The 21,645-nt window shown below is 38.0% G+C and overlaps 3 protein-coding genes and 1 pseudogene across 3 annotated transcripts; all 4 read left to right on the forward strand.

The window, feature by feature from the left end:
• The first annotated feature begins 90 nt into the window (after positions 1-90).
• On the forward strand, positions 91-724 carry LOC118799667 (transcription factor HES-5-like). Its single transcript, XM_036559646.1, has 2 exons — positions 91-182; positions 296-724. The coding sequence occupies exons 1-2, from the start codon at positions 120-122 to the stop codon at positions 722-724; spliced, it is 492 nt and encodes a 163-aa protein (XP_036415539.1). The 5' UTR covers positions 91-119.
• A 5,478-nt stretch (positions 725-6,202) lies between these two features.
• Positions 6,203-7,488, forward strand: LOC118799672 (transcription factor HES-5-like). Its single transcript, XM_036559652.1, has 2 exons — positions 6,203-6,942; positions 7,057-7,488. Exons 1-2 carry the CDS (start codon positions 6,880-6,882, stop codon positions 7,486-7,488), a joined length of 495 nt encoding a protein of 164 aa, XP_036415545.1. The 5' UTR covers positions 6,203-6,879.
• A 5,401-nt stretch (positions 7,489-12,889) lies between these two features.
• LOC118799698 (transcription factor HES-5-like) lies at positions 12,890-13,538 on the forward strand. The gene is made up of 2 exons (XM_036559685.1): positions 12,890-12,996; positions 13,110-13,538. The coding sequence occupies exons 1-2, from the start codon at positions 12,934-12,936 to the stop codon at positions 13,536-13,538; spliced, it is 492 nt and encodes a 163-aa protein (XP_036415578.1). The 5' UTR covers positions 12,890-12,933.
• Positions 13,539-18,267: 4,729 nt separating this feature from the next.
• On the forward strand, positions 18,268-19,051 carry LOC118799671 (annotated as a pseudogene).
• The last annotated feature ends 2,594 nt before the right edge of the window (positions 19,052-21,645 follow it).

The following is a 21,645-nucleotide window of genomic DNA, read 5'->3' on the forward strand; positions in this document are numbered from 1 at the left end:
CCAACAAGCCCAAGACCCACACATTCATATGGAGATGTGGGAGTATAAATAGAGGAGACTCAGCCAGTGTAGATCAGACTCACTCTACACAGAGAGATCTACAGCACTGAGATACAGCCATGACTCCTGCAGTCACCTCAGCAATGACCATCTCAAAGGAGCACCTACCTCTCAACAACAAGGTAAACCGAGAACCTGCTAAAATTAAAAAATGACTATTGTTGTCTTACTTTATAAATGGTCAGCAATGTTCTGGGTCCAGTTCAATAACCATGTTCTCCTTTTGTATCTGCAGTTGAGAAAGCCAGTGGTGGAGAAGATGCGCAGAGATCGTATCAACAGCAGCATTGAGCAGCTCAAGACTCTCCTGGCTCCAGAGTTCCTCAACCAGCAGTCCGACTCCAAGCTGGAGAAAGCAGACATCCTGGAGATGACGCTCAGCTTCCTGAGACGACAGCAGCAGCAACAGCCTGAATTCTCCACCAGTTCAACAGCTGTCAGTCAAGGCTTCTCCAGATGTGTCCATGAGGTTCTACACTTCCTGTCCAAGGATGAGGTGAAGACACAGTCTCAGAGAAAACTGCTGAACCACTTCCAGAACCTGCAGCCATCAACAGAAGAGAAATGGAGGGAAAGTGATCTCCCTTTGCTGGGCTCCACAGACCAACTGACCACCAGCAAGGAGAAGAGTTCAGCTAAGAGCGCCCTCTGGAGGCCCTGGTAGATGCTTACAGAATGAAAAAAACTGAAAAGCAAAACATATGAGCACAGAAGTCTATATTAGACTACTGAAGCACAGTTTTGCATTTTTCTTTTGCCAAAAGACTGTTTAAATCCTTGTTTCCCTTGTGGGGAAATTTTTGTACTTGAAAACTTAGTGGAGCATTTTTATCTTCTATGAGGATTTCATGTGAATCACATGAACTACTGAAAAGTGCTGACTTTATAAGTATCCAAATTGTCCTTCTAAGAAGGAGAGTGATGACATTGTCTGACATGTAAAAAAGACCTTCACGATGAAGCATGGATGACTGAAACTGTCAGTTTGTTTTGGTTTTTATTAGTTTTCAGTTGAACAGCTGTTAACTGGAAATGACTCAGTCTAAAAAAATAATCGTCTGTATTAGATATTTTACTCATCCTCTGTGGACACATTCTTTATTGAATGGTAGCAATTCATATTGAATATTTGAACATTTCCAAAGGAAATAACAGTGACTATGTTGTCATAGAACAACTTTCCTCTAGATATTCTCATATTGAGAAATATTTCTGTAGTTTTTCACTGATTTAAATCTTTTGTAAATCTGAATTTGTCTCTTTTAAAGATGACCATGTTAAACTATGTTCTGTATCTCACAGAATTCAAACGTTGTGATATATTATCATTAATCGAAGTGAAATACTGTCTTCATTCTTTTGAATATCTAAAATGTGTCTTTTGTAAAGACAACTTACAGTTGTTAAACTATGTTCTCTGTCTTGCATAATTCAGGCAAGTGTTGTGATATATTACCACAAATTATATTAAAATTACGAAAATAAAAATCCAGTTTTCTTAATTTTTTTTCATGCAGTGACCTTTTCTTCACTCCTCACTTTCTGGCCAGGGATGCACGACAAGTACATTCAGTTAAATATATTTTCGTCATAGATGTGGGGCTTTGACCAGAGCTGTAGCCAAAGGGTGGCCAACCCGCTCACTGAAACAGAGTCAGCCATCACCAGCTATACTAGCTACATTATGAAATAGGCTTTGCAGTGATAAGATTAATTAACTATGGAAAATTAGTCAGCCATACTCATTTATAATGCTAATTACTTTTTACAGTTAAATACATGCATGTGTTTTAGTTTACCTTACACAGTGCTGTCTGTCTAGCTTTCTAATCATTAGACTCATGAATAACGCAGGTTAATTACTGGGTATGTCCATCATTTTAGAACTGGGTGAGAGGTGACCATTCAGGAACCTTCAAGGCCTTTGGCCTGACAGAGAGTGATAATGATGTCAGCAAGACACTCAAGATGCAGGGAACAGAATTTGAGATGGTAGTAAATGAATTTGAACATTACGTCATACAGGTTTGCTCATTACTCTGCAACAGCAGATTCCATTGCATTAACACTATAAATGTGATTCCACCAGTCAGCTATAACCACTGAGTCTGACTGAACACATCAGAAGAGCTTCCTTACATCTGTAACAGGTCTGAAGAGACGACTGTGGAGACACCACCATTGTAGCTGCAATCCTCTTCAGAGAAGCTGCTCATGAATCTCCAAACCAACCAACACAGTGCATTATGGGTATCCTATATCCGCTATGGTAAATCGGTTGTACACTACTTATTGTGATGCATGGTGGGATTGTTTGAGTGCATTAAATCTTCTTCACTGTGTTTTTAGACACCACTACAGAAGGGTGGAACCCTAAAATAGTGCACTACATAGTGAATAGGGCACAGTTTCGGACACAGCTGGAATCTCACCAATGACACAGTGATCAGTCTGCATCATAGTAACTTTGACTTGATAATTTTTACCCAACACTTCATAGATTATTTCAAAATACTAGAAATATGAAAACAAAAATCAATAGTCACATTAGTATTAGATATAAGTGTTGTGTTGATCGTAACACAGTTTTATATCACTGTAGATGGTAGTTAAGAGATGGCAGCTCTGTAGAAGCCAGTGAGGTGAGAAGATTTTTGCCAGTTTAGACAAAAAAATGAGCTCATTGATCACAGAGTTCTCAAATTTTTATAAAATGTTTAATAAAAAATAATGTTACTGTTACGGGCAGGGAGACGGACCCAGGTGCAAAGAGGAAAACCCATGAGAAACGGTGTTATACAATTATTGAGGCAATGGAATGTGAAGTTGGCACGTTGGGGTTGAGGTGACCCAGAGCCAGGTTCGAACCGCCGATATACTGATCGGCAGTCCGTGGACTGCTGTGCCACGGGAAGCACAGGTCACAATCGGGTAAAACACCTCAAGGAGCGGGAAATAAAAGGCGGGAAAAAGGGAAAACAAAGCAGACACTGAAAGCAGCTCAAACAAAGGCTGAACTAGAAATGTGAAATAAGAGATAATCAGAAAACAAAAGTCACTTCCTCTGTAATTATGAGGGGGAGGCAGACTTTGTTTCACTAGTTGCTCTTAGTGGAGCACCTTTTGTATGGTTGGAGCCGTTGGAGCTCAGGCCTTCTTGTGGTTTTTAAGTAATTTTGAGGAAATTATGCTTTTGTGTTTCCAGCCCTCTTTCCTTTTCTTCTCTTTCCTTTAAATACCCACCTGGGCTGCGTACCATACCGGTCACCCCTCTACAAAGGTGTGACAAAGGTCTGCTGTTTGCCACAGCCTTAAGTAGAGGAGTCCACAGGTGTGTAAAGTTCAGCCTAATCAGCCCAAGGGCTTCTGGGAATTGGAGTTCCCTGAAGTTATGGCACCTTGCTGCCGTTGCAGCCTGCAGCGCAGGCTGGGCCATTACAGCTACTAAACACAGACAAGGAAAGAGAGAGAAAGAGGCTGAAGGAGACTGACAGAGCTTAAGAAATTGAGTGTTTAAGCTGTCAGTAAAAATTAATTCTGAATTTGTAGATGTTATTCCCTTAATATATCCTCATTGTGAGACAAAAAAAAATTGAGAAAATATCATTTTTGTGCTGTCAAATGGTCACTATGACCATTATCTAGACTAGGTGTGTCAAACTCAACCACTAAAAGGGCCAAATAAAAAAATCTCAACAAATCAGTGGGCCAGCTGTGTTTTTATTTCATTTTTACTTAACACTTTGCCACGACCCCAACGGACCACTGTTTATTCAAAATATGCCAAACCTGCAACAGAAAAATAGGCACTGAATACTTATTCAAAAATACTTCTAAATAGAAACTGTTTTATGTTGTTTTTTTAACTGCCTGTTTGCTTGATCTAGACACCAGGCATCTTTTCCACTGGCCCAGAGATTGTTGTTGGGGGTCAGAACTCATACTATGTTGCAGTGCATTGCTGGGGACTGTAGTGCATCTCAGGGTAAAACGAGCTAATATTCATAATAATAATAATAATAATAATAATAATAAATAGAAAACTAAAATAATTTTGCAGGCCGAAGAGGACTGTGTTATGGGCTTTGTGTTTGACACATAGGATCTAGACTATTAACCATGTAAACACAACTACAGAACAAAATCACACTGACTGCGCAAACTTAAAGATGTAGCTTTTAAGTCATCAAAGGTCTCTGCTTAATACGCTATGAAGAGACAGATCCTCTGTGTGCCAACATGATCAAACAGGCATTTTTTGATACATTTTCCTCCTGTTGCTGCTCTAAAAGTTGATGCTGAACAGACATTTCGAGGCCATTAGGAAACATCTTCCTGGGGGAGCATGCCCCCAGACCCCCTAAGTGAAGGCTTAGATGTCCATAAATCTCTAGTGACATTCTCACTACAACACCCAGCTATTAGGAAAGCCTGTAAGACCAACCAGTCCAGACTGTCTAAAGCTTTAGCACAGTATTATATATAAATTATATGAACTTGAAATGCATTTTTTAAAGTTTTTATAAGAAATTCTGAAGCAGATATTTTAAGAATTAAATGTTTATCATTTTATTACTTATTATTTTGTTTCTGTCAGCTAAGCTTAAAATATATACTTTTTTTTTGTAAAATATTTTTATAATTAAAAATCTACCCAAGCATTGGTGCAAACACAAAGTGGCTGGGATTGGGGTTAAGGGGGTAATATTTAAGAAATGATGAGACAAAATGTTGGGGGTCTTGCAACAGTTGTCAAAAAAAGTACATAGCTGGGTTGCAAAAGAGCCGTTACATGTAAATCATTATCAGGCCGTCAATTAAACTTTAAAACTCTAATTTAAAAAAACTAATGACAAAAATAAAGAAGCGCTAAGCTATGATTGCTCTCACTTTTTCAAAGAAATCTGAGTTGAGCTGGTCACGTCCATTACGTCACTTTATTCTGATGAGAATATGGGCTGCAAAGACTGGACCAACTTAATATTGATAGACTGGATATTTTACTTTGGATAATTGATGCCCTACTTTACTGTTTTCTTGTACTTCGTTGTTTTGGCAGAAAATTGAATAAACAAAAAACTGTTCTTTGACATTCACTGTGTGTTTAAGAGTGAAGATACTGTGAGCAGTGATGTCACATCTCAGCCAGTGAGGATCTTTCACTCCAGATGGTGAGTGACGTCAGACTCCGTCTACAATACAGCTCACAGTCTTTAACCAGCACTAATGATCCATTCAGCTCTCTGCAGCTTTTGTACTCCACTGATCTCAGCACAGACGACTCAGTGTGGGAAACTCAGACACGCTCTCTACTCACACTGACCCACAGCTACAAAACATCTGCCCACTCTGGAGCTCCAGCACTCACACAACACCGACACACAGTTTCACCAAGTTAGTAAACAAACTACTCATTACAAACAAATTATCTGTAATAAACACACAAAACAAAATGAGAAAAATGTGACAGTGAAGGAACTGAAACACATGAATGATGAACATCATTTTATTATTAATAGTAATAAGTAAAAAGGTGTTTGCAGTTGTTCAATTTATAAATAGTATTGTTATTATTATTATTATTATTATTATTATTTGTAGTAGTACATTTCTTTGACTGACTGATCGATTGACTGAAAAAATAGCAAGAACCAGACTCAATAAACTTTTATTCTGCACTCTTATCAAAAAGGGTTCTAATCTGTACCTGAAAATGGTCTTAGACAGGAGTAGAACCCTTTCTAGTGTTATACAAAACCAATTTTATACAGAGCAAAAAAAATGTACAATCAGTTAGTCATTTTAGAAAAGCTGTGAATGTTTATTGACTCAGTAAATTCCATTAAAGGTCAGTGTTTCCTCAACCCTGACCGTAATTCTCAGTGGCTGAATCTGATCTTCTAAAGGTGAATTAGCATGTGAAGAGACACACTTCTATTGTTCACTATCCTCTCTTTCAGTGGTCAGAGTGTGGGAAAGCTCTGGAGGGAAGATTTATGGTCTATGGTCATTAATATCCTGAACCCTCAATATTTAGACAATACACAAGAGAATAGACACACTTACGATGTGGAGAAATTCACTAAGCAGATCTGATGGAGTGACCTGATACATTTGGACCAAAACTATATACAGTGATATGCCAAGGTTTGAGCACCCTCAGTTAAATTAGTTGTGATGTGATGAGAGGTTGATTTTGTAAGTGAAAATAAGTCAAACACATCCTCCTTAGAGAACAAACTAAATCTGGAGTTTTTCTGCTAATTCAGGTACAAAATTGTACACTAAATCGTTCTCTGTAAAGTATGTGCTCACTAATTTTCACTGAGAAATCAATGAAACATGGAATTTGACCAGGGTGCCCAAACTTTTGGCACAATTTATCAAAGGTCTCGATGATGCATGAGAATAAAGTGATATAGGGGAATGTAAGTGAGCAGTATCAGCTCCACACGTGTGCTGTGATGGCCGTGTGCTCTGTCAGTGACATTGATCTCAGCATCAGGCAGCAGATCTGCTCTCTTTAAAGGGTCACCACTTTCCCAGATTCACACAGTCCCTCTCCATCACTCCCACTCCTCCACCTGCTCTCCTGAAACACAAACATTGTCCCTAGCTAGAAAATGACCCAACATATGGCAGCTGGACGTTCCTCATTGTCTGTCCAAGCTCTACCATTGGCTACAAACTGTGAGAACTTCCAACAAGCCCAAGACCCACACATTCATATGGAGATGTGGGAGTATAAATAGAGGAGACTCAGCCAGTGTAGATCAGACTCACTCTACACAGAGAGATCTACAGCACTGAGATACAGCCATGACTCCTGCAGTCACTTCAGCAATGACCATCTCAAAGGAGCACCTACCTCTCAACAACAAGGTAAATTGGGAGCCAATTAAAATGAAAACAAATGACAATTTTTACCCACTTTATAAATGGTCAGCAATGTTCTGGGTCCAGTTCACTAACCATGTTCTCCTTTTGTATCTGCAGTTGAGAAAGCCAGTGGTGGAGAAGATGCGCAGAGATCGTATCAACAGCAGCATTGAGCAGCTCAAGACTCTCGTGGCTCCAGAGTTCCTCAACCAGCAGCCCGACTCCAAGCTGGAGAAAGCAGACATCCTGGAGATGACGCTCAGCTTCCTGAGACGACAGCAGCAGCAGCAACAGCCTGAATTCTCCACCAGTTCAACAGCTGTCAGTCAAGGCTTCTCCAGATGTGTTCATGAAGTTCTACACTTCCTATCCAAGGATGATGTGAAGACACAGTCTCAGAGAAAACTGCTGAACCACTTCCAGAACCTGCAGCCATCAACAGAAGAGAAATGGAGGGAAAGTGATCTCCCTCTGCTGAGCTCCACAGACCAACTGACCATCAGCAAGGAGAAGAGTTCAGCTCAGAGCGCCCTCTGGAGGCCCTGGTAGATGCCTTCAGAGTGAAAATGACTGCAAAACAAAACATATGTGAGCACAGAAGTCTATATTAGGCTACTGAAGCACAGTTTTGTATTTTTTCTTTTTCCCAAAAGACTGTTTAAATCCTTATTTCCCTTGTGGGGAAATTTTTATACTTCAAAATGCTCCAGTTTTCATCTTCTATGAGGATTTCATGTGAATCACATGACCTACTGAAAAGTGCTGACTTTATAAGTATCCGAATTGTCCTTCTAAGAAGGAGAGTGATGACATTGTCTGAGATGATATCAGATGTTCACAATGAAGCATGGATGACTGTGATTGTGTGTTTTTTTTCTTTCAGAAACGCTGAGTTTTCAGTTTAACTTGAAACGACTCAGTCTGAAAAATAATTGTCTGTATTAGATATTTTACTCATCCTCTGTGGACACATTCTTTATTGAATGGTACAAATTCAAACTGAATATCTGAACATTTCCAATGGAAATAACAGTGACTATGTTGTCACAGCACAACTTTCCTCTAGATATTCTCATATTGAGAAATATTTCTGTAGTTTTTCACTGATTTAAATCTTTTGTAAATCTGAATTTGTCTTTTTTAAAGACGACCATGTTAAACTTTGTTCTGTATCTCACAGAATTCAAACGTTGTGATATTATCATTAATCGAAGTAAAATACTGTCTTCATTCTTTTGGATATCTAAAATGTGTCTTTTGTAAAGACAACTTACAGTTGTTAAACTATGTTCTCTGTCTTGCATAATTCAGGCAAGTGTTGTGATATATTACCACAAATTATATTAAAATTACGAAAATAAAAATCCAGTTTTCTTAATTTTTTTCATGCAGTGACCTTTTCTTCACTCCTCACTTTCTGGCCAGGGATGCACGACAAGTACATTCAGTTAAATATATTTTCGTCATAGATGTGGGGCTTTGACCAGAGCTGTAGCCAAAGGGTGGCCAACCCGCTCACTGAAACAGAGTCAGCCATCACCAGCTATACTAGCTACATTATGAAATAGGCTTTGCAGTGATAAGATTAATTAACTATGGAAAAATTAGTCAGCCATACTCTTTTATAATGCTAATTACTTTTTACAGTTAAATACATGCATGTGTTTTAGTTTACCTTACACAGTGCTGTCTGTCTAGCTTTCTAATCATTAGACTCATGAATAACGCAGGTTAATTACTGGGTATGTCCATCATTGTAGAACTGGGTGAGAGGTGACCATTCAGGAACCTTTGAGGCCTTTGGCCTGACTGAGAGCGACTCTTGCTGACGTCATTAAGATGCACAAGGGACACTGTCTTTGACGACGGATGCCATGTCTGAAATGGTCCTCTGATCACTGTACCCTATGTTTGAAAATCTGGATCACTATATATAGAGCACTATTATAAGGAGCAGAATTTGTGATGGTAGTAAACAGTTTCAGACACTACGTCATACAGGTTTGCTCATTACTCTGCAACAGCAGATTCCATTGCATTAACACTATAAATGTGATTCCACCAGTCAGCTATAACCACTGAGTCTGACTGAACACATCAGAAGAGCTTCCTTACATCTGTAACAGGTCTGAAGAGACGACTGTGGAGACATCGCCATTGTAGCTGCAATCCTCTTCAGAGAAGCTGCTCATGAATCTCCAAACCAACCAACACAGTGCATTATGGGTATCCCATATCTGCTACGGTACATTGGTTGTACACTACATATTGTAATGCATTGTGGGATTGTCTGAGTGCACTGAGTCTTCTGCACTGTGTTTTTAGACACCACTACAAAATGGTGGAACCCTAAAATAGTGCACTATGTAGTTAATAGGGCACAGTTTCGGACACAGCTGTGTTCAGTCTGCATCATAGTAGCTTTGTCTTGGTAAATTTACCCAACACTTCATAGATTATTTGTTTTCATATTTCTATTAAGAATTTCAAACAATCACATTAGTATTAGATTTAAGCTGTTTTTTCTACATGCAGCTAATAGGCTTATTGTGTTGATCATGTTTAATATCCCTGTAGATGGTAGTTAAGAGATGGCAGCTGTGAAAGTCAGGTATGAAGATTTCTGCCTTCTCAGAAAAAAAAAATGAACCCACTGATCACTGAGCTCTGGTAAATCTGAGTTTAATAAAAACAGGTTACTAAACACAGACAAGGAGAAGGAGAGAAAGAAGCTGAAGGAGACTGAAAGAGCTGAAGAAAGCGAGTAAGTGTTGTTTGAGCTTTTAGTTAAAATAATGAATTTGTAGATGTTATTCCCTTAATAAATCTTCATTTGTGAGACTAAATTAAAAAAATAAATTGAGAAAATATAACTTTTAATAAACACGTAAGAACAACGTCAGAACAAAATCACACTGACTGCACAAACTGAGACTGTACCAATCTGTCATCTGTGTATTTGAATAACATAGTTAGGAGGTGCAGCTGATCTAAGAGAGAGGAGAGAGCATTGCTTGACTTTAAAGCACTTGAGTGATCGATGTGGGTGGAAAGATGTAGCTTTTAAGTCATCAAAGGTCTCTGCTTAATACACTATGAAGAGACAGATCCTCTGTGTGCCAATTTGACCAAACAGGCATTTTTTGATACATTTTCCTCCTGTTGCTGCTGAACTGACCTTGTGAGGCCATTAAAAAAACATCTTCCTGGGGGAGTATGCCCCCAGACCCCCTAAGTAAAGGCTTAGCCCCCCTGTCCATAAATCTCTAGAGACATCCCTGCTACAACACCCGGCTATTGGGATCCCTGTAGTGACAACCAGTCCAGACTGTCTAAAGCTTTGGGACAGTATTATATATAAATTATATGAACTTGAAATGCATTTTTTGGAGTTTTTATAAGAAATTATGAAGCAGATATTTTGAGAATAAAATGCTTTTTATTATTTTTTTGTAAAATATTTCTATAATTAAAACTATCCAACTCAAAGGGGCTGGGGTTGGGATTGAGAGGGTAACATTTTAGAAATAATGGGACAAAATGTTGAGGGTCTTGGAATGATCGTCAAAAAAAAGCACATAGCTTGGATGAGTTGCAAAACAGCTGTTACATGTCATTATCTGGCTATCAATTAAAGTTTAAAACTCAAATTTAAGCCAAAATACAATGTTTTGTTTAATTACAGTCAGTAATGACAAAAAGAAAAGTGAAGAAGCACTAAGCTATGATTGTTCTCACTTTTTCCAAAGAAATCTGAGTTGAGCTGGTTACGTCCATTACGTCACTTTATTCTGATGAGAATATGGGCTGCAAAGACTTAATATTGATAGACACAGAGGCATGATGTTGATGCCCTACTTTGCTGTTTTGGCAGGAAATTAAATAAACAAAAAACGTTCTTTGACTGTGTGTTTAAGAGTGAAGGTACTGTGAGCAGTGATGTCACAGCTCAGCCAGTGAGGATCTTTCCCTCCAGATGGTGAGTGACGTCAGACTCCGTCTACAATACAGCTCACAGTCTTTAACCAGCACTAATGATCCATTCAGCTCTCTGCAGCTTTTGTACTCCACTGATCTCAGCACAGACAACTCAGTGTGGGAAACTCAGACACGCTCTCTACTCACACTGACCCACAGCTACAAAACATCTGCTCACTCTGGAGCTCCAGCGCTCACACAACACCGACACACAGTTTCACCAAGTTAGTAAACAAACTACTCATTCAGCAACAAATTATCTGTAAGAAACAAGCAAAATTAGTGAAGATGAACAGATAAAGAGATGTTAGTGAAGGAAACTGGTAACACATGGACGCATCATTTTATTAGTAGTAAGTAAGTAGTAGGTAAGTAGTAGTAAGTAAGTGTTGTTGTTGTTGATAAAATGAGATTTAAGATAAGATTACATTTAGTAAGATTTTGCTACAAATTAAAACTATAAAACAAAACCCAAGCAAATAAACCAATGTGAGCATAAGCAAATCATCACTGTCCAAAGAAAAACAAATGTCTCTAAAATAGTAACTTTACAAGAGAAGAACTGTTAACTTTTAATGTGAGTTATCCCCTTAAATGGCCAGCAAAGTTTTGTTACACACTTCTATAACTTACATAGAATAGCTCAGCTGGTTTGCACTGAAGTCCCTGTAGATACTGAATAACAAGGCTTAGTATGTAATAAGCCTGGGATATTTTATTCCAAGGGATTTTGGGGCATTTCTGTTGGTTCAATCACCATTAAATTTTCACACAGTGTAAAGATCAGCTGCCGTGTTCAAATGGTTTAGAAAAATAAACATCAACAAAAATTGACATACATGTTTTTTCTGTGGACAGCGACAAAATGTGTTTAATCTATCTCTTATCAGAAAGGGTTCTGTACAGTACCAAAAGGATTTTGAGACTTCAAACAGTGGCAGAAGCCGTTTTGGTGCTACATAGAACTATTTTTAAAAGGTTCTTTAATCACTGAAAAGAACCATTTAACATAATGCAACAGGCAAAAAGGTATTCAGATCTCTATAAGCTCATCAATATGAGAAAATGTTTGTAATCTATAAAATCAGAGAAAAGCTGAGAATGTTTAGTGACTCAGTAAATTCCATTAAAGGTCAGTGTTTCCTCAACCCTGACCCTAATTCTCAGTGGCTGAATCTGATCTTCTAAAGGTGAATTAGCATGTAAAGAGACACACTTCTATTGTTCCTTACTGTGTTGATCAGTGGTCAGAGTGTGGGAAAGCTCTGGAGGGAAGATTTATGGTCTATGGTCATCAATATCCTGAACCGTTTATATTTGGGCAAGGCACAAGAGAACAGACGTACTTATGAAAGTTTTGGGAGGGCTACATTTGGACCAGAGCTGTACACAGTTTTGTGTAAAGATTTGAACGCAATCAATCAAATTACATGTGTTGTTTAACTAATTTTCACGTAGAAAATCAACAAAATATGCAATTTGCCCAGTGGGTGCCCAAACTTTTGCATACGACCGGAAGTAGAATATGTCTGGACCATGACAGAACTGTGAGAAAACAAACTTAGAAACGCTAATCCAGCAAATTTCTTGATGATTCATAAAAATAAAGTGATACAGTGGAATGTAAGTGAGCAGCATCCGCTCCACGTGTGCACCGTGATGATGGATGTGTGCTCTGTCAGTGATACTGATCTCAGCATCAGGCAGCAGATCTGCTCTCTTTAAAGGGTCACTACTTTCCCAGATTCACACAGTCCCTCTCCATCACTCCACCCCTCCACCTGCTCCCCTGAGACATGGACATTATCCCCTGCTACAAGATCACCCTGCATATGGCAGCTGGACGTTCCTCATTGTCCATTTAAGCTCTACCATTGGCTACAAACTGTGAGAACTTCCAACAAGCCCAAGACCCACACATTCATATGGAGATGTGGGAGCATAAATAGAGGAGACTCAGCCAGTGTAGATCAGACTCACTCTACACAGAGAGATCTACAGCACTGAGATACAGCCATGACTCCTGCAGTCACTTCAGCAATGACCATCTCAAAGGAGCACCTACCTCTCAACAACAAGGTAAACTGAGAACCTGCTGAAATTAAAAAATGACTATTGTTGTCTTACTTTATAAATGGTCAGCAATGTTCTGGGTCCAGTTTAATAACCATGTTCTCCTTTTGTATCTGCAGTTGAGAAAGCCAGTGGTGGAGAAGATGCGCAGAGATCGTATCAACAGCAGCATTGAGCAGCTCAAGACTCTCCTGGCTCCAGAGTTCCTCAACCAGCAGCCCGACTCCAAGCTGGAGAAAGCAGACATCCTGGAGATGACGCTCAGCTTCCTGAGACGACAGCAGCAGCAACAGCCTGCATTCTCTACCAGTTCAACAGCTGTTAGTCAAGGCTTCTCCAGATGTGTTCATGAGGTTCTACACTTCCTGTCCAAAGAAGAAGTGAAGACACAGTCTCAGAGAAAACTACTGAACCACCTCCAGAACCTGCAGCCATCAACAGAAGAGAAATGGAGGGAAAGTGATCTCCCTCTGCTGAGCTCCACAGACCAACTGACCACCAGCAAAGAAAAGAGATCATTTCAGAGCGCCCTCTGGAGGCCCTGGTAGATGCCTTCAGAGTGAAAATGACTGCAAAACAAAACATATGTGAACAAAGTCTATATTAGACTATCTCAGACTTTGAGTGAAGTTTTATATTCACTGTTTTAAAGTTTATTTCCTCTGAGGGGAAATTTTCAAACTGCTCCACTGAGTTTTCATCTTCTATGAGGATTTAGTGTGAATCACATGAACTACTGAACTTAATAAGAATCCAGATTTTCCTTCTAAGAAGGAGAGTGATGACATTGTCTGAGATGATATCAGACCTTTACAGTTAATTATGGATGACTGTGAAACTCTGTTACTCCTTTTTCAGACTGAAACACTGATATAGTTTTCAGTTTATCTGTGAACGACTCAGTCTGAAAAATAATTGTCTGTATTAGATATTTTACACATCCTCTGTGGACACATTCTTTATTGAATGGTTGCAATTCATACTGAATATTTGAACATTTCCAATGGAAATGACAGTGACTATGTTGTCATAGAACAACTTTCCTCTAGATATTCTCACACTGAGAAAGATTTCTGTAGATTTTCACTGATTTAAATCTTTTGTAAATCTGAATTTGTCTTTTGTAAAGGCGATTTTGTGAAACTACGTTCTGCATCTTGTAGAATTCAAATGTTGTGATATATTATCACACAAAGTAAAATGCTAAGTTTGCTCAACTTCATTATTCTAAATTTTCACTGATTTATTTTATTTTGTAAATCTGAATTTGTCTTTTGTAAAGACAACTTTGTTAAGCCATGGTAAACTCTGTTCTGTGTCTTGCAGAATTCAAATGTAGTGATATATTATCACAAATCATAGAAATCGATAGAAGAACAGTATAAAATTTTACTGATTTGGTTCTTTTGAATGTTTCTAAGTCTGTCTTTTGTAAAGACTCCTTACAGTTGTTAAACTATGTTCTCTATGTTGAAGAATTCCCCAATCAAATGTTGATATCAATCACAAATCATAAAAATATCTGGAAATAAAAATCCAATTTTCTTGATTTTCAAATGCACTGTCCTTTTCTTCCTTCTTCCCTTTACTGAGCAGGAAAGCACAATAAATATGCTTGATTGAACAAAGTCAAAACGTTGGTGACTTTAAAGTCACAAATACAGATAGTTTCATCATTTTATATTTAAAAAAAAAGAGTCTAAACGAATTTTAGAGTCAAAGCTCATTTATTCTTGGGAAGAACAATAATCCAATAAAGTGAGCCGGGTTCCAGGATCATGGAGCACAATAAAATCACTGAGTAGAAACTGGGAAATTCCAGGAAATCTAAAATGTTTTTTCAGCTTTTATGATCAGAGTCATCATTTCATTCTAGATTCATTCTAGACTCTTACAGTGACTTTGATTTAGAAACAGAAGCAGCTGTTTAGGCTTTACTCTGTCACTCATCACAGTAATAAATGTTGTAGGATACCAGAAAATAATGCATTTTTGTTGGTCTGATAGCAACAGCAGGGGGGGCACTTTGATCTGTAGCCTCTTTTAAATGTGCAAGGCATGCTTGTTTTGCACATTTGATGTGTTTCATTCCAGTTATTTGATGGTAACTCTAAATACTGGACTTTTGCAAGGAGAGCTCTGGAAATAATTCAGATAAAACAGTCACACACATCAAATCACAGTATTGTTTCTCTCTTCATTTGTATTTATTATGTTTATTTTTTAACAAATAAGTGCTTCCTGTCCAGATAATTGCCTTTTTGTCACATTCTCTTAGACTGCTTATGACATTTGCATAGTATTGTATATAATATGAATTTGAAATGCACTATGATGCATCTCATGAGAAAATATGAAGCAGTTGTTAAATAAATGAAACACTACCATTTTGTTAAAGAGAGAAGTGAAGGAGTAGAGACAATGTACTATTCAACATACATAACAAATAAGAAAATGCCATAAATTCAATATTTGTACCTAAAAATGTTTCTACATGTAAAAATCTACCCAGGTGGACAGACATGTTCCTCTAATTGAAGAATCACCCGAGAGACTCGTTGGTAAGAGTTTCTAAAGAGAGAATTAGCATTTGAATAGGCACATGTCTATTATTTAGAGTTCTCTGAATGGGTTAAATGTGTGAAAGCTCTGGTCAGGGGACACAGATGACCTCCACAGGGTTATTTAATGTTACCAAATGAGAAGAAATGCTTAAAATGCATTTCATAAACTGATACCAATTTAAATACATTAAATATATCAAAATAGTTTTTCTTCTTTCAGTTTTTCAAAGAAATCTACAGGGATATTTTTCCACAACTCCAAAGTTCAGTCTTAGATGTTGGTCACATTTTCTGCTTCTCATGATTCAAAGACTTACAAATTACAAATTCACACTCAAATTCATTAAACATTAATCCACAACTCAGAAGTCCAGTTTTGGTGTTCTAGTGAATATTTTCATTTTTGGTCGATTTTTTTCTCAGTGAGGTCTTCTTAACAGCTACACATCCTTTCAGAACCATGGTGCTGAGTTGTCTTCTCACAGTGGAAGGATGGACAGAAACACCTGTGGATGTTTTCAGATCTGAAGCAGCTTGATTTTCTCCTCTCTCTCAAAGATGAGAGCTTTAAGTGCTGTTTATCTGATGGGGACAGTTTTGGGGTCTACCAGGTCTTGCACAGGTGTTAGGAGTCCCATTCACTCTGTATATTTTCTTAATGTTTTGGACTCCAGTTTTGGAAACACAGCTGTAACTGTTAGTTTTAAGATTGGAAAGATGGAAGAATTAAATACAGATAGATTAGAAATTACACTTAGAGTTGGAGAGTTTTCTGTACTTCTCTGTTTCCTGTTTTTTTTTCAGACTAAAAATTGGCTGTTTTCACTGAACATTAAATAAACAAAAAGATGGTCTTTGACTTTTGCACGATGCTGTATGTCTCTGTGTAAGAGTGAAGGTACTGTGAGCAGTGATGTCACATCTCAGCCAGTGAGGATCTTTCCCTCCAGATGGTGAGTGACGTCAGACTCCGTCTACAATACAGCTCACAGTCTTTAACCAGCACTAATGATCCATTCAGCTCTCTGCAGCTTTTGTACTCCACTGATCTCAGCACAGACGACTCAGTGTGGGAAACTCAGACACGCTCTCTACTCACACTGACCCACAGCTACAAAACATCTGCTCACTCTGGAGCTCCAGCACTCACACAACACCGACACACAGTTTCACCAAGTTAGTAAACAAAGAACTCATTCAGCAACAAATTATCTGTAATAAACACACAAAACAAACATGAGAAAAGAGTTCAAATGCGTTTCACTTTATTTCACATAATGTGATATTAGTGGAGAAAACAAACACATGAATGAGGAACATCATTTCATTATTAATAGTATAAGTAAAAAAAGGCGTTTGTAGTTGTTTGATGGAAATGGTAATTAATACAACAATAATAATAATAATAATAATATAATAATAATAATAATTATTATTATTATTAGTAGTAGTAGTAGTAGTAGTAGTAGTGGTAGTAGATAAATTGATTAATCGATTGGCTGATTGATTGATTGACAGACAGATCTTGCTACAAAAAATAAAATCAATAAAACAAAAGCACTCAATAAACTAAACCAATGTAAGCATAAACAAATTTGTTTTTATTATGCACTCTTAACAAAAAGGGTTCTATACAGTACCTGAAAAGGGTCTAAGCCAGTAGTAGAATGCTTTTTGGTTGAGAAGAACCATTTAACTGTGGAACATTCAAAGAACCGTTTCGGTATTCAGATCCATATATGCTTATCTATATGAGAAAAAGACAAAAGATATAAAAAGTCAGAAAAAAAGTGAGGAAGTTCATACAGAGCAACAAATTCACAATCAATTAGTCATTTTAGAAAAGCTGAGGATGTTTAGTGACTCAGTAAATTCTATTAAAAGGTCAGTGTTTCCTCAACCCTGACCCTAATTCTTATCTTCTAAAGGTGAATTAGCATGTGAAGAGACACACTTCTATTGTTCACTATCCTCTCTTTCAGTGGTCAGAGTGTGGGAAAGCTCTGGAGGGAAGAATCACAGTCTATGGTCATTAATATCCTAAACCCTCAATATTTAGACAATACACAAGAGAATAGACACACTTACGATGTGGAGAACTTCACCAAGCAGATTCGCTGGAGTGATCTGATACATTTGGACCAAAAATACATGAAGTGGTATGAAAATCCTATCTATCCTAACAGGTTAAATTCAGTAAATACACAGTAACTGTGCACTAAACTGTTCTCTGTAAAGTATGTGCCACTTAGAAAATCAATAAAACATGAAATTTGATCCATTGATTGCCCAAACTTTAGAAAATTAGAAATGCTAATCCAGCAAATTTCTTGATGACTAAAATAAAGTGAAATAGTGGAATGTAAGTGAGCAGTATCAGCTCCACACGTGTGCACCGTGATGATAGACGTGTGCTCTGCCAGTGACACTGATCTCAGCATCAGTCAGCAGATCTGCTCTCTTTAAAGGGTCACTACTTTCCCAGATTCACACAGTCCCTCTCCATCTCTTCACCCCTCCACCTGCTCCCCTGAGACATGGACATTATCCCCTGCTACAAGATCACCCTGCATATGGCAGCTGGACGTTCCTCATTGTCTGATCAAGCTCTACCATTGGCTGCAAACTGTGAGAACCTCCAACAAGCCCAAGACCCACACATTCATATGGAGATGTGGGAGTATAAATAGAGGAGACTCAGCCAGTGTAGATCAGACTCACTCTACACAGAGAGATCTACAGCACTGAGATACAGCCATGACTCCTGCAGTCACTTCAGCAATGACCATCTCAAAGGAGCACCTACCTCTCAACAACAAGGTAAACTGAGAACCTGCTAAAATTTACAAAATGACTATTGTTGTCTTACTTTATAAATGGTCAACAAATGTTCTGGGTCCAGTTCACTAACCATGTTCTCCTTTTGTATCTGCAGTTGAGAAAGCCAGTGGTGGAGAAGATGCGCAGAGATCGTATCAACAGCAGCATTGAGCAGCTCAAGACTCTCCTGGCTCCAGAGTTCCTCAACCAGCAGCCCGACTCCAAGCTGGAGAAAGCAGACATCCTGGAGATGACGCTCAGCTTCCTGAGATGACAGCAGCAGCAGCAACAGCCTGAATTCTCCACCAGTTCAACAGCTGTCAGTCAAGGCTTCTCCAGATGTGTTCATGAGGTTCTACATTTCCTGTCCAAAGAAGAAGTGAAGACACAGTCTCAGAGAAAACTGCTGAACCACTTCCAGAACCTGCAGCCATCAACAGAAGAGAAATGGAGGGAAAGTGATCTCCCTCTGCTGAGCTCCACAGACCAACTGACCACCAGCAAAGAGAAGAGTTCAGTTCAGAGCGCCCTCTGGAGGCCCTGGTAGATGCCTTCAGAGTGAAAATGACTGCAAAACAGAACATATGTGAGCACAGAAGTCTATATTAGACTTTAAGTGTGGTTTTATATTTTGCTCCACTGAGTTTTCATACTCTATGAGGATTTAGTGTGAATCACATGAACAATTGAACTTTATAAGAATCCAGATTTTCCTTCTAAGAAGGAGAGTGATGACATTGTCTGAGATGATATCTGACCTTTACAATGAAGCATGGATGACTATGAAACTCTGTTGCTCTTCTTTCTGACTGAAACATCGACACAGTTTTCAGTTTATCTGGAAACGACTCAGTCTGAAAAAAATTTTGTCTGTATTAGATATTTTACACATCCTCTGTGAGGAAACATTCTTTACTAAATGGTTGCAATTCATGCTGAATATTTGAACATTTCCAGTGGAAATAACTAATTTGTTGTGCTTCCTCTAGATATTCTCAGATTGAGAAAGATCTCTGTAGCTTTATTTCTACACTGATTTCATTCTTTTATAAATTGATGTTTTTGTCTTTTGTAAAGACGACTTTGTTAAATGCTGTTAAAATATGTTCTGCTTCTGGCAGAATTCAAACGTTGTGATATTTTCACTGATATTTTTATTCTGTAAATTGATGTATTTGTCTTTTGTGAAGACGACATTGTTAAACCATGTTAAACTATGCTCTGTCCTGCAGAATTCAAACATTGTGATATATTATCACAAATCATAGAAATCTATAAAAATAAAATACTAATTTTAAGACATTTCAAAAGCATGGAAGTTTAATTTCACTTAGCTTTTAAAAATGTAAATACAGTTCATAGAGTAATTCTGTTGATTTGGTCAGTAAAGTCAATGAACTTTCCATCATTATTTACAAGAAAATAAAAAAAAATATATATATCACAGGTTAAAACAAAACGTCCTCTTATGGTCAGCAGGATTCTGGGACCATTTTGTGGATGCCAGGGATATGACTTGTGGAAGGAATACTAATCCTTCACAAGAAGGGTCTGGACATGCTTCTACAGGGATACAGGGATATATATATGACAAGCAGAAACAAACCAGAGATTTGACAGTCAGTCTTCCTCAATGAACAATTAGCATTTGAATAGACACACTTCTGTTATTTAGGGCTCCCTGAATGGGTAATGTGTTGAAAGCTCTGACCAGAGGAAACCAGTTACCTTCACAGCTAAATGTGTTGTCTGATTAGAAGAGCTTCAAAGATCAGCTCAGATAATGAACATTTACACTGTTCAGCACTTCACAATCAGATTAACACTGACTGTAGCATCTAGAAATATACTGCTGGATTATGATTACATCAAATGTAGAAATTTTTCATAATTCCAAATGCACAAAATTCTGAATTATACAATGTAACACTAGTGTGAGATTTAAATGAGCCCTCAGAGCTAATTTATAATTTAATACTAAAACTTTTATACTGTGTGTGAAGATTTCCAGTAAAATTACTAAAATCTATAATAATCTAAGACTGATTTAAACTAAAACAAATTCATTTTAAAACAAATTAGAATTTAAATACGAAATTGTGGGAACAACAATAAAACAAATGTATTTATTAAAGTGTGCTAACATATAACATACATATATCTCTATGTAAGAGTGAAGGTACTGTGAGCAGTGATGTCACATCTCAGCCAGTGAGGATCTTTCCCTCCAGATGGTGAGTGACGTCAGACTCCGTCTACAATACAGCTCACAGTCTTTAACCAGCACTAATGATCCATTCAGCTCTCTGCAGCTTTTGTACTCCACTGATCTCAGCACAGACGACTCAGTGTGGGAAACTCAGACACGCTCTCTACTCACACTGACCCACAGCTACAAAACATCTGCTCACTCTGGAGCTCCAGCACTCACACAACACCGACACACAGTTTCACCAAGTTAGTAAACAAACTACTCATTCAGCAACAAACTGTCTAACAAGCTTGTTACGAACTACAAACACAGTGGTAAACATGCTGCCTTCAATTCAAAATGGGCATAAATTCATAAAAAAACTCAGTGTCAACATCCATGTTGTGTTTGTACTATTTTCAATTGAATGTATGATTTAAGTGATTTCCACATCATTGCACTCCATTTTGCACAGTGCCCCAACTTTTTGAAACGGTGCTGCATCTCAGGTTTTTCATCACTGAGAGGAATGATTTAACAGTGCAACATGCAAAGAACTGTTTAGCTATTCAGATCTATAAGCTTACCAAACTGAGCAAGAGTTAGTAAAAGCTGTAAAGCATCAGAGAAAAAGTGAGAAAGTTTATACAGAGCAACAAAATCACAATCAGTTAGTCGTTTTAGAAAAGCTGTGAATGTTTAGTGACTCAGTAAATTCCACTAAAGGTCATTGTTTCCTCAACCCTGACCCTAATTCTCAGTAGCTAGATCTGATCTTCTAAAGGTGAATTAGCATGTGAAGAGACACACTTCTATTGTTCACTATCCTCTCTTTCAGTGGTCAGAGTGTGGGAAAGCTCTGGAGGGAAGAATCACAGTCTATGGTCATTAATATCCTGAACCCTCAATATTTAGACAATACACAAGAGAATAGACACACTTACGATGTGGAGAACTTCACCAAGCAGATCTGATAGAGTGACCTGATACATTTGGACCAAAATTTAGATCTATCTATCTGTCTGTCTGTCTGTATGTCTGTCTGTATGTCTGTTTTTCCAACATATGCTAAATCCAGCA

This window comes from Colossoma macropomum, unplaced genomic scaffold (assembly GCF_904425465.1).
Source record: "Colossoma macropomum unplaced genomic scaffold, Colossoma_macropomum, whole genome shotgun sequence".
NCBI lineage: Eukaryota > Metazoa > Chordata > Actinopteri > Characiformes > Serrasalmidae > Colossoma > Colossoma macropomum.

Bases quoted from the DNA above. Each gene is read 5' to 3' on its own strand.
- LOC118799667 (XM_036559646.1), top strand. From the start codon at position 120: ATGACTCCTGCAGTCACCTCAGCAATGACCATCTCAAAGGAGCACCTA. The intron at 183-295 runs GTAAACCGAGAA...TTGTATCTGCAG, and splicing joins ACCTACCTCTCAACAACAAG to TTGAGAAAGCCAGTGGTGGA.
- LOC118799672 (XM_036559652.1), top strand. From the start codon at position 6,880: ATGACTCCTGCAGTCACTTCAGCAATGACCATCTCAAAGGAGCACCTA. The intron at 6,943-7,056 runs GTAAATTGGGAG...TTGTATCTGCAG, and splicing joins ACCTACCTCTCAACAACAAG to TTGAGAAAGCCAGTGGTGGA.
- LOC118799698 (XM_036559685.1), top strand. From the start codon at position 12,934: ATGACTCCTGCAGTCACTTCAGCAATGACCATCTCAAAGGAGCACCTA. The intron at 12,997-13,109 runs GTAAACTGAGAA...TTGTATCTGCAG, and splicing joins ACCTACCTCTCAACAACAAG to TTGAGAAAGCCAGTGGTGGA.